Source organism: Cuculus canorus, chromosome 8 (genome assembly GCF_017976375.1).
Source record: "Cuculus canorus isolate bCucCan1 chromosome 8, bCucCan1.pri, whole genome shotgun sequence".
NCBI classification, from domain to species: domain Eukaryota; kingdom Metazoa; phylum Chordata; class Aves; order Cuculiformes; family Cuculidae; genus Cuculus; species Cuculus canorus.
Window position 1 is genome coordinate 29999831 of NC_071408.1, and position 12898 is coordinate 30012728.

The window sequence follows — 12898 nt, forward strand, 5'->3', positions numbered from 1 at the left end:
TCAGAGAAACTGCTGCGTGTCCTGAGAGGGGCTTCTCAGCAAGTCTAATAGGCTGAAAGGGAATTGCATTGATTCCAAGCCCAGAACTGAATTCTTTTATTTCACAAACCACCCCAAACTGCTATTGGGCAAACAGTGCACTCAGTCTCTACTATTTCACAAAGGAAACCTCTGACTTTACCTCTGCAAACCTAATTCTGTGAGGTGCTGAGCATCCTCAGCCACCCCCCATCCCCTTCCTCTGCCCTGTTCCCCAAGTGGGAATCAGATTTCACTCAGCACGCTCAGGTGCACTACAGGACTAATTTTAATAATTAATCTATTCCTTTTTATTTAAGTGGTTAATGAAAGACAAGGGCTGATTTAGGAACAGCTTCCACTTATAGCATCTTCAGGGAATTGTTTCTCCTGAAAGGTATTTGTAAAGGTATTTTTAGCTTTCTTAAATTCTAGAAACGCTGTGGCATATTTATGAACAAATGGTAGGGAAATTGAAATATGTTTATTTGAAATAGACATTAAAAAAGGGCAGTTATTAGGATCTCATGAAATTGGGATTCTGTAGGTACGGGCAACTGCATTTATGTATCTGTATAATCCAGGATAATCTTCTAGGAGCTACAAATCTGTATCAGCTAGGTTTTATTGTACACCCATGACTGAGTTGAAAGGGAGGGTGGTAAATGTTTGGTACATCTCTCTCAGAGAGGTCACACGTGTGAAGAGTCACAAGGATTTAGGACTTCAGAGTGACTTCTGGCACATTAAAGTAATGGCAGAGCTCCTGTTAAATGGTGAAACTCCTGTTGCCTCCAGTGTTTTCAAGACTTTCCCTCTACGCACCCAAGAGTTTGACAGTCTTGAGGGATTCAACAGCGGACACTGCCGTGGGTTTCACTCTGCAGATAAGCACTTGCATGTATCATGGATGCACACCGATAGATCAGGAGAGTGAAATTTTCCTGCAGCTGTGCTTTGGGAAATGTTCATTGCACAGTTCCCATGTTCACGGCTGTGATGTTGGTGGGTAAGATAAAGCAGGCGTGCAAGGAAGAGTTCAGAGTTGCCTGGAGAGGTACAAATCCTAGGATCAGTTCTGACCCACAGCCACAGCATCCCTCTGGATAATTTCCTCTTGTAAAAAAATTCACAGGAGAGAAAAAACAATTGCAAATTCAAAGAAATTTCCTGGCGCTTTCCTAATCATCTTGTCAACAATAAGGAGGTTTTGCCAAAGAAATTAGCCTGGGGATGTCTGTTCTGTTAATCACACATATTTTAAGATAGGGTGGGAAAAACTGTGTGTGGTGTTGACCTGTGCCCATCTAGAGCTAGGATGGCTCTGCAAATCTGTTTGCAGATTTGCACCCCTTCTTTTGTCTCAACACTACCATAGCTAACTGAACAGCGTACTTCTGCGTAGGTAACAAAGGGAAACTGTCCAGTGGTGGGCGGAGGTAGAGCAAGATGCTGCTGCTGCTTTGGCTTCTACTCCTGATGGATCTGGAACAACCACAGCAGAATTTCACCCATCCTTTGTTTGTACAAGAAAATAATAGGTTGTATGCATTATCAAGACATAATAATATTTACTTGGCTCTTTTTCCTAAGATAAGGATCTAGAAGAGTGCTGAGAAACAATCTCATCTATTGTCTAAGCAAATTACAAACTTCTCTGTTGATCACTAACTGTATTTTGCAAACTAAATAATAATATAAAAATGGGCATGTAGGTCCTAAAATGCTAAATGTTCCAAGCAGTTGGAGTTCTGCTAATAGCATATTGCTTAGCAACTGCTATATTTAAAATAGGTCCTTAATTTCACTGTTAAATGTACGTATTTTACATACTGGAAGAGTAACATAATGTTCTATCCTCAAGTAAATGAGATGTTAGTGCTTCGCACCACATGAAAATTTCTGTGTAGGTACAGAATGATAGTTATTTTTAGTCGAGGACTGAATAGTATCAAATACACAAAATCTAATAAAGCATGTAAAACATCCGCCTGCGAATAAAAATATTTGCACTCATGTTGAAGAGTTGTAGTTTTTTTCATAATTAATTAAATTGTAAGATACCAAGTGAAGTGACATATCATCATTTTGCCCCATCAAGGTAGCTGACAGCTGTCAAATTTGGCAACTACGAAATCTTTTTTTTCCTTCCTCCCTGCCTCCAGTTTTTTAAGCAATACAAAAAAGCACTTGAAAGCTCAGAGGGAAACGGTCCGTCTTTCATGGCGGTAGCTCAGTTAGCACCTGGACATCTGGTAAAATGAAACGGATCAGGATGAGAGGCTCTCAAGAAAATTTTGTCCAACATTTTTTTTTTTTGTGTGTGTTGAAAAACGTCAGTTCATTAGCACTAAAAGTCATTTTCTGTTTTAGTCCATACTTTCACCAGGAAAGTCTTCCTGACTTGGATAGCTTTACTGATTAAAACCAGAAAGGACACACCTGAACAATGAAAATCCCTGCTGACAGGGCATTTATCCAGGATGTAAGAGACATGGCACAGTTGTCTGTTGTACTTAATATTCATACTAGGCTATGACTCTTAGTTTCTGTAGCCTCCGGACCAACTATTCACTCCTATTGCTCCATCAGCCCTGCTGGATCTATTCCATGCCATATAAATAATTAAATATTCACTGGAGCAGGGAGACCTGGATCTCCCACATCCCCCAGTTACTCATCCAGGACTATCTAAAGATAGTTAAAGTTCTTTTTTTATATAACAGTGGAGAGATTGTTTAATATGAGAATGAGTTTTTGAGGCTATTTCCAATACATGTGTATTTATAGAACAAAAAAGCACTGGTAATTTCATATGTGATATCTTTGTGTAAAAGATACACTCCAGCCTTTCAAAAGTTATTAAAACACTTTAAATACCAGCCTTTTAAGGCTCTCTAGCGTTACAAAAAAAAAAAGAGAGGGTATAAGAAAGAGGCAGCTAATTCTAAAGATTCAGACATAGTAGTTCTGAATCAGTCTGAGCACTTTACATTCAAACTTCAAAAACGAACCCCCCAAATCATTCCCTTTTCCTTTCTTAGTCTCTGTCTCAATAATTGATGAAACCATCTATATGCTGATGTCAGATCTCACAAAAAAGAATGAGAAAATTTCTCCTGCTGCTCTCTTAGGCATATGCTTGAATTTTTTACATATATCACATTGAATTTGGCTCTTTCAAAAAATGTCTGAAGTTCAGAGATGGTGTAGCTGTATCAGTCTTTACTGTGACCCTCATTATGAGTGTTTGAATTAATGAGCTTGTGATGGTCTGAATTCTGCACAGAGAGAGCAATATATTTCTGTCTCTCTGGCTGTATGGCTAATGGCTGGGTAAAATGACAACATTCAGTGGGTCATCGTTATTTCAGTCAGGGGAGAACGGAATTAAGCTATTAACAATACAACAGTTTAAGCTTCAAAATGAAAATGTATGCCATAGTAATTGCATGAAATTGGACACAAGCTGGCAGTCAAACAGTCTGGGTTTGTCTCCTGACTGATTTATCTCATTATCATGTCCTCAGTGAATATACCTTGTTGAATACTTTAGGTATACAACAGCAGTCTTATTTGGGAGTAGAAAATGTAACAAAAACATTAACAAAGCCCCTTTAGGCTATATTTTGGAGAAATATTTTCAATAATGGAAGATTAGAATTTTATGATTCTAAGATTTTAATAATTTCACTTGGTTTATAAGTTAAAACATAGTTAAATGAGTATATTACAAACCGCGTCTCAGGAAATACATAATTTTTACATTTTCTTTATATCTGAATACTTCAAAGTTGTTCTTTTACATATCCTAAAAGCTGTTGATTTAGACTCAATTAAATGTTTAGTTTATACCTTTAAAACACATATAGCAAGCTCTAAATAAATTAATAAATAAATAGAGGGGATTTCTATATTTTTCATGAGCGTAAACAGCTTCTTAGACTTCAGGATTCAATGTTGTTTCTTGTTAGATTGCAAAGCTAAACACATATTGACCTAAATATGTTTGACTTAATCTCAGCTCTTCATCCAAGGGCACAAGGGATGAACCAATAGAGCTGTATCTGACCTCTGCCATAAAAATTAGTCCAGAAAGATCCAGTGGTAGGACTGGGGTCTATCTTGCTCTCAGTTTCATTAATGACTCAATTTAATCTTCTCCTTTTCCAAGAAGCTTTTGAGAAGGTGTATTTACTTGGGAATGCATAAATCAGGCTGCATCTTGCACCAATCCCAGGTGCATCAAAGACTTCAGACCACACATTACAACTGCCCTATGGTTTCTTTGCATAAATGCAAAACTATCTCAGCCTACGTCTGGAGTACTCTGCAAGCGTTCTGCAAAAACACTTCTACCTGACAAAGAGGAGTAAAATAGTTACATATTATCTTCTAACACATCTAGCTTCAGTGAACGGATGAGGTACCAGGAGGGAGGTACCATCAGGAGCACAACTGAGATGTCAAGTCTGACAACAGGCTATATTTGCGATTTTGGTGGTGTAAATAGTTGGCAGAAAGCTGGCCGTGCCTTCCACAGCTTGTCAAATACTCTAGAAGATTTGGCCCTTTGCTTTTTTGAAATATGCACAAATCTGCTGTGGATTTGGTCATGAAATCCCTTGCTGTAGCTTATGATTTTACTTAAAGTCACAAAGCTCTTCCAATGATCAAGTGAGATTTCCAAACAGAGTATTTACATGAAAGTACTACCGTGAATTTAAATTTGTTTCTCTAAATGCCTGTGAGTGATGAATCAAAGGGGCAGTAGAAAAGTAGAAGAAAATGTGCTTTGAGTGAGAAAACATGTAGTGTGGACGTAGTCATTATTTAATTGCTAAGAAAGTCCAAAAGTTGTCATCAATCTATATTAATTACCTAAAGAAAACCAATGATTCCCTTTCAATGACCAATGTAGGGTAAGCTACGGTTTATAGTAATTGTGCTTAGAGCAAGACAATGTAAAGAATCACAAAGAGCTTATTAGGCAATTAAAAAAAAAAGAGATTGGTTCAGATGGCTGTGTGGCTTTCCTGGAAAAAAAAATGAAAAATAAATCCAGAGGTTTAAAATAAAGTTTATCTTGCTAGAAAAGAAGGATGACTGGAACACTGACCTGCACCGAGGCTGTGGGATGTCTCAGGAAACCTGCACAGCCAGCTGGCACCTGCGGGTGCTCTTCCTTCTCCTTCCCTTGGCATCCACCTGTACTCCCTCACCTGCTGTTTCTGCGTGCTTCACTCTTGACAACAGAGGACACGCTGGACTTTTCAAGTCTAATGACCTTTCAGTGAAACTGAGAGAGAACCACTTCCTGCGCTTTTTTCTTATGACACAACTGGCTAAGTTGATTTTATCAAAAAAAAAAATAAAGCCCTTTTTATAAGGAACACCCTTCAAGGATCTTTGAGCCTTATTCGATGAGTTTGTTCCTATGTAACAACATGAGTAATTTTCCTAATGGCCAGAGCCTCTTTTTCTGAGTATTTCCAGGGACTTGAAGGAAGGAAGGAAGGAAGGAAGGAAGGAAGGAAGGAAGGAAGGAAGGAAGGAAGGAAGGAAGGAAGAAAGGAAGGAAGGAGGGAAGGAAGGAGGGAAGGAAGGAAAAAACCTTTATTTCACATGAAAGACTGCATCCATTGGTTCTGGCAGTATGGAAGCTGTGGTTTGGAGACTAAAATTGGTCCCGTCCACTGAAGAGGGCAAGTACTTTCTGACTCAGTGACTATTTAGCACAGCAGGTATTGTTGTCGCTGGACAACATTGCAGTGTGAACTAATATGTTTCAACCAAAGTTGGAGACTCAGTCTTTAATGCCACTGTATAATTAATTATCTCCACTTTATCCACAATGGCATAAGAAATGCAATGGAGATACCTTTAACAGAAACCACAGAGGGTCTAACGAGAAGTGGACTGCTATTCTTTCATAAAGAATAATAAAGTCATTGCCAGTCCCTGTAGGAAATTTATTTCCACTAAAAAGGCAGACTGAGGAACAAAAGTAGATATAAAAAAAACCATTTAAAACAGCTGTTTTCTGAAAAATGTACAGTAAACAGTACAGAGTGTATGTTTCTTAGATAGATGAGAAAAGTAACTGGGCATTTATCACAAATAACCCTTTGAAAAAATAAATCACAGAATTTTCCAAAGCATAAATATTCACTAAAAAATCTGAGATGGTGCTATGGTTTCTTGTGATGGAGGTCAGAGGACAAACAACTTTTTCAACAGTAATCCTTTGAATATCAAGAAATATCAGGAGTAATGAACATGAGCTGCTTCACTGAAGAACAGAAATGATAAAGAGAAGCCTAAGGAGGCAGTGTACTTGATTACACCAGTGTGATTTGATTTTTCTTTCCCTCTTTTCCTCTTTTTAAATGGGAGCAATAGACTCTCAGATCATGCTCAACATCGAAGTCTGGGAAAACATAAAACTTTAAACTTTTAGAATATTTACTTTTCCACAAGAAAGATGCTCATTTGAATAGACTAGATTAGAGTATTAAGTACATGAAATTTGTGAGCATATGACAAAACAGCAGAGGAATGGATTTGCCAGGAAATTTTTCTGCATTGATTGCAGCAGTATTACTAATCCTGAATCAACCTAAATGTACAGAACTGAGTAAGTATTAGAGCCATCCAATAAGATTTGATGAATGCACTATTCCATTAATTTTACCTTTTTTTTTGTTGAATAAATTATTTGACAAATAATGGTAAAATTCATCAAATAAATTATCTGAGGAATATATTTTTTAAGTAATCGACTAGCTCTAATGAATATGCAGGCAGTTCCTTAATGAAAAGCATTACTCTACTGTTAGCCTGCTTTCATCACTCAGATGTCACTTTTTTTTTTTGTATTTTGCCACTGCAATCTGTATATTTTATTCATTTACCCATTCATTTATACATGGGAAGTTCAAAACAGTATGGTTAATCAATCACGGCAATTCTTAGAATATTTTTGTTTTACTGTTGATTATTCATTACATTTATTGCATACAGGAATGCTTAATAAAAAGAACTTGGCTTTTCTGAGGACACCTTTCCAAAAATTATTCTTGGCTTCTATGTTCCAAGTCAAGTTTACAAGAATGTTCTGAAAATTGCAGGGCCCATTTATAAGCCATTTTTCTAGCTGCAAACACTACAATTACCAATTGTTTCAAGAAACCAAAGCTTGAAGCCAAGCCAGACACCTTCAAGATCCCTGAAAACACACACTAGAGGAAGAAAACAAGGAAAAGCGTAAAGGAGCCACCTCCTCACTGCACAGCTTTAGGATGTTTGGATAAAAGCCACAGAGAGAATTATTTGGATGGTGTTCAATTTTGGAAGCGTTCCAACCTCAAAGAGCAAGTCTGTATTTTTTTATTAGAGAGGTGATCTCAGCAAATGATACTGAAAAATTTATACTCTTTAATGGGAAATTGCACCTGTTAATGGTACAGTATGTCATACTTCGGAGTCCTGGTTCCTCACAGACGTGTGTCAATTTATTGTGGCAGTGACAGTGGGTACAATAGTCAAGCCTGCATGACTGTTAATACTGCAAAGCCGTAAAACAAATTATCATGGGTGGCTTTGAACTCGCTGCACAAAGCTCAACAGAACAGAGAATAGGAGAAGGCTGTGGGAGAGAGGTATATTGCCTATAGCTGCACTTGGAGTAGCAGTGATTGTCTTCCAAATTGTCCTTTTAATGGCATGTAGACTTTCATTAGTACAGTGTTCATAGTCTTTTCCCCTTCCAAATGAGGTCATTTCTACTGTCAGTTGGACAAATAAATAGCTGTCTCTCACAACAGGTACAAGTGGAGGGTCTTCTCCTGCATCCACAGAATTTAAATGGTGTTTAAAATGGTGTTTCCAAAGACGTAAGTGATACAGAGCAAAACCCTTCCATAGGTCTGTTTCCGCTGAACAGACAGTGAGCTGTCGTACCAGAGGTGGAGAAAGCCATGTAGAAGTCCTTAAATATGGGAAAGAATTTATTCTTATCTGATATAACATGCTAATCAAAACTGCAGCCACATCACCCTGCAGACAAACGGTTATTTCCATTCTACACACTTATTACAAGGACATTATTATTTTATGAGCGTATCACGAAAAAAAGGAAATGTTCTAGAGATTTTTCTTTTCATACCTTTTATCTCTAGAACTTGTATTTGCTTCAATCAGGCATGGGTTGTGGTGTGCGAATGTTTGTCTCTTAAAGCTTGTGATAAACTCACTTTTCCATTAAAAAGTTTAAATACTTGTTATAAATAATTTCTCCGTACTTGTATGCTTTGATCTAATCTACTGCATAGTTTTAACTAAAATGGTTGTGGTTCTAAAGATTACAAGTATTAGGAGGGAAAAATAAGTTGTAGAAATTATCTTCAGCTTGCAGCTTGCTTTACAAAGGTTTAAAAGCCCCTTTCTTTGCTAACTCCATCTAAAGAGCTTCTGACCCACTCCTTTTCATGTATAGTCACCAATACAATAATAATAATTTTTAGATGGGATCAATAAGACCATTGCTTTGCATTTAAGAAGTCTAATAGAACCTTAATATTAATAAGCAAACACCTTCAGAAGTAGTGTTACTGCTTAGGCAATCAGAGGAGAACATAGTTTATATTCGCGATAAACACATGACCTCCCTATGCTTCACTATTACCACAGATTTCAAGTCCAAGGATGTGTTTGAAACAATGTGTCCTGAGACAGAAAATCCATTGGTACAGAACCAGTTCTGTTCTTCATCAGTTATATGCTCTCAAAGGCGTATTACAGCATAATCCAAACCACAAATCTCAAGGGTCCCCATTCACAGAAACTGAAAGCACCATTTCGGTATGTGGGCATTTGTGCTGACAACAAATTTAATGTTTCTGTGCAAGAATCAGATTTACAGTGAGTGGCTCTCCAGAGACTTGGAATCCAAACTCTCCAGGCTACCTTGGAAAAACTGCGAGCTAATGCTATTAGTTGACAAAGTTCGGGATTAAAGGTAAGCCTGAAGCTGTCCGATTTTACAGCTTTCTGTAAGAGGGTTGTGGTGCCCTTTCTGGTTATCCCAGAACAAAAATAACATTTCCTTTTCAGAGTCCTTAAGTAATAATTTCTTTTTCTTTAATTAGCTGTGGGCAGACTGAAAATATTAGAAAGAGATTGACTTCTGTAATTAAAAGCACTTCCTGAGTGGCACTACTTTGGAAAGTGTTTAATCTTTGTTATGGTCCTACCCATGTTCAACAGGAAGAGTGGACAATGGGAAACAGAATTACTGCCACCAACGTGCCTTCCACAGAGCAGACATCTAACACCAGCCTAATCTTCTAGAGTCAGTGCCTGTTTTCATAAGATTTTCCATATTTTCCTTAGACAATAACCTGGATAGAGAGTGAGGAAATTACCCAGCTCCCTGTACCCTTTGAAAACATCGCTCTTGCAGTTCAGGCTTCAATTTGCTATCACCCTATCAAAACAAGCTGTCCAAATGCTCAAAAAAATAAGTCATACAGTAAATGAAGCAGATTGCTGAAAACAGGTTGCCTTTCATCCCAGGTGCCGTAGTGCATGGTTATGCAGAGACAATAATAAAGTTATGCAAATGTTGTGAAAGCAAGTTATTACAGAATAATTCCATCAAGCACAAAAAGTAGCAAACCAACCACAGAGCTCTTTGCTGTCTTTGCAGCTCTTTTGTGTGGCTTTGCTTAGCAAATAAGCAGGAGGAAAAAAAGAAATGATCTGGCTGCGATCCTCATCCCTAGGAGGACTCACTGGTGCATAGGGCCCCTGACAACTTCTGTCACCTTCCCTTTCTCTTTTAATTCACAGGGATTGCTGGAAGACCTGGAGTGCTCAAAGAATGGCTATGGGCTTCAGCCCAGCTTGCAGGATTTGCCTCTGCAACCAGCTAGACTTATATCAAAGATACTGCAGACCTGCTCTGCCTCTGCAACGTGTACCTAAGATCCTGTGTTAGGCGCAGCTCAGCTGGGTCTGAAAACAAAGTTACAGACAGACAAATTCAGGATGTTTTGTACATTTTGATAATTCAGTTTTCCTGTGCTAACAGTGCAGTGATACATCACCGTCCATAAATCTTCACCTGAAGGCAGATGAGGAACAGGAGTGAGAGTGACAACAGAAAAAAATCCCAACCCTGCTGCCTTCATGGAAGAAAGAGATAAGATCCAAAGAGGAAATAGGAAACTGTCAACTTAACTTTAAGAACTGTAAGAATTTCCTAGAAAAGGACGGTCTCTCCCCATGATTTTGTTTTATCATAGTAACCCGTAGGTTGTCAGGGCCATCTGACCCCAGAAGCACCCAGCCAAGGAAGGTTACGGTGCCCTGCCTCTTGAGGTCACCTGTGTGTCAAGAGGGTGAGACGGATAGGCATCATCCTGCAGTTGCATCTGGCAGGTTGCTCCCAGCCTGTCCCCAATCTACAGCAGGAATTTTGGGTGGAATTTGACCAGAATTCTACCTGATAGTTTATTCACCTTTGAAATGGCTAATGAGTTGAAATAAAACTGTTCTACTATCATCTCTTATGTGTTAGGCTCTGCCGCTTCTTCCTCTTTACAAATCCTCACATTTAGCACTGAAGAGCTTAAAAAACAACAAAGGATTATAACTGACTTGACCACAGATGTCACAAGGCCTCACCATTGTACCTTCTCCTCCTGTTAGCTCCAGCTATTGCCAGATCACTGTCAACCCAGTCAGACAATAATGCCCCATTACAATTGGAATGGTTTGTTAAACTTTATAGCACTTAGAAACGCTCCCGAGGCACCAAAAACATCTCGATTCAGAATTGAACATATAATACCTGCCAAATTTGCAGGTTTGAAACCACTTCCAATAAGAATTAAAAAGGCCCTCTTCACAGCTGAAATAGGGCTATCAATACTTGACTTGTCTGCCCATGTGAAATAGTGGGTTCTTTTCTCTGACGTCGCAATTTAGTTTAAAATAGCTTTGATGATGACAGGGTACATGCGAGTGATAAAACCATAAAGATGACAGTCTAATCTTACAAAGATGACTGATCGCTGATAAGAGATTAAGTCACAGAACATTTGAAAAAAACAGATTATCTGTCTGCTAGGATAGTGTCTGTGTACACCTCCTGCCGAGCTATGCTGAGATGCCAACGACATACAAAGATACCAGAAATGCTTCACAGAATTTCTCAAACCATTGTGTTAAAAGCAAGCAAGCAAAAAAAAAAAAAGCTCTAATCTTATATTGAGCTTTTTTTTTGTCAAATGGTCATTATTCAGGCTAGTAAAGTATTTAGATGCACAGCATATAAATAATTTAGAGGCACTATAAAAAGGTCTAAATTAGCCAATTCTGCCCTATAATTAGCACTCACAGCTATGTTGGCAATGGGTGGGTGATTATTAAACACCTTTTATTATCGTTTTTATGCACTACAATAAAAAATGAAAATTATACTTACGAGAATTATTAGACATGCTGGTCCTATAAAGCTCCATATAAAGTTATTCTTTGTGCTGAGCCAACATCTGAAAAGCAAACAGCAGAAAATGCCTTGAAATGTGCTATTGTGACTACTGCATCCTTAGGTATGTTGATTTGGACACAGAAACTGCAACTTACACTTCTGTAGTGCCATAGTACTTGTATCCCAGTGCAGCCGAGATTCCAACAACCACAGCTGGGCTGACATAGCCAAAGACATAGAAATTCTTGTGCAAGAAACCCTTGTTGTAGATGACTCCCACAACGATAAGGTAGAGGTGAATACCTTCAATGCACATCCATGCAAAAGCAGCTAGAAGGAAATAATGGAGTAATCCAGCAGTAATTGAACAGAAGAGCTAGAAATTCAATCAGAGAAAGCAAGAGTCATAATTCTATTAGTATGTCTTATAGTAAAATAACAGCATATGCACAGCAACGGTGGTCCAGCTGCCCAGGTGTAGTGCTGATTGACTAGAACTTGCTCGACACTCGCAAGCACACTTGCTCCTTCGTGTCTTCTGTAGCAATTAGTGAAATAAAGAGACGACGTTCAACATTTAAAATTGGTGCACGTCTTCCCAGAAAAACTACATAAACAAATTGACAAGATTGGTCCCGTAGTTACAGCCGAGTAGACTGTATGTTTTCCTGGTCTAGACAAAGTTCTTTTCTATAATTTTCATAACAATGTCATTACGCATCGCAAGGAATTATTTCTGAAATAGCTTTTGTCACTACAAAGTGTTTTCAGAACTATGTTTCTCAATCAATCAGTACTGGAGTGTTACATGAGGGATAGCAGCTCATATTTTTTCAAGTAGTTTTAAATCCTATGCAGCTGCTTAGAATAAGGGTATTTGGATGATTTATGCATAATTTAATTTCCTAAAAATAATCTGGGAGGCAAAACCCAAGAGCCCAGCTTTTACAACATATAACGGTGAGAGATTAAGACCTCACATATAGAAGTGAAAAGGGTCCTCTAGTCAATGCCTGAAATGCCAGCTCGGGATTGCAGCTCTGGCCTTGGCTTTTAGGGAAAATTGTCACCCAAAGAGCCACCTCTGTGGATTTGTACAGCATCCGAATTCATGGGAAAAGTGAAAACGCTTAAACGCATTGAGGCCACAGCCTCAGTTAAGGTGATAAAGTTTAAAAGAAGCCCTAAGAGCACAGTTAATATCCACCAGCTCAGATAAAGGTCCTACTTTTTTAATGACCATTTAATATTTCCTGTTCTTGGACTGGGAAGCCAGTGTCACTAGAATCTTCATACCAATACTAGGAAACACTGGAAGCAGATGGAAGAGCATAACGTATACTGCCTATTTACTTTACAACACAAAATCAAGGTACAAGTGAA

At 38.3% G+C, this 12898-nt stretch overlaps 1 protein-coding gene across 2 annotated transcripts in view; it reads right to left on the reverse strand.

Annotated features, from left to right (window-relative positions):
• Positions 1–12898, reverse strand: part of ADGRL4 (adhesion G protein-coupled receptor L4) — a 75762-nt gene that overhangs the window by 8042 nt on the left and 54822 nt on the right. For both annotated transcript variants that reach the window (XM_009565431.2, XM_054072733.1), the window contains 2 exons: positions 11671–11891; positions 11510–11576 (listed from right to left, as the gene is read on the reverse strand). In XM_009565431.2, the coding sequence (XP_009563726.2) occupies positions 11510–11576; positions 11671–11891 (288 nt within the window). The remainder of the gene's footprint in view (positions 1–11509; positions 11577–11670; positions 11892–12898) is intronic.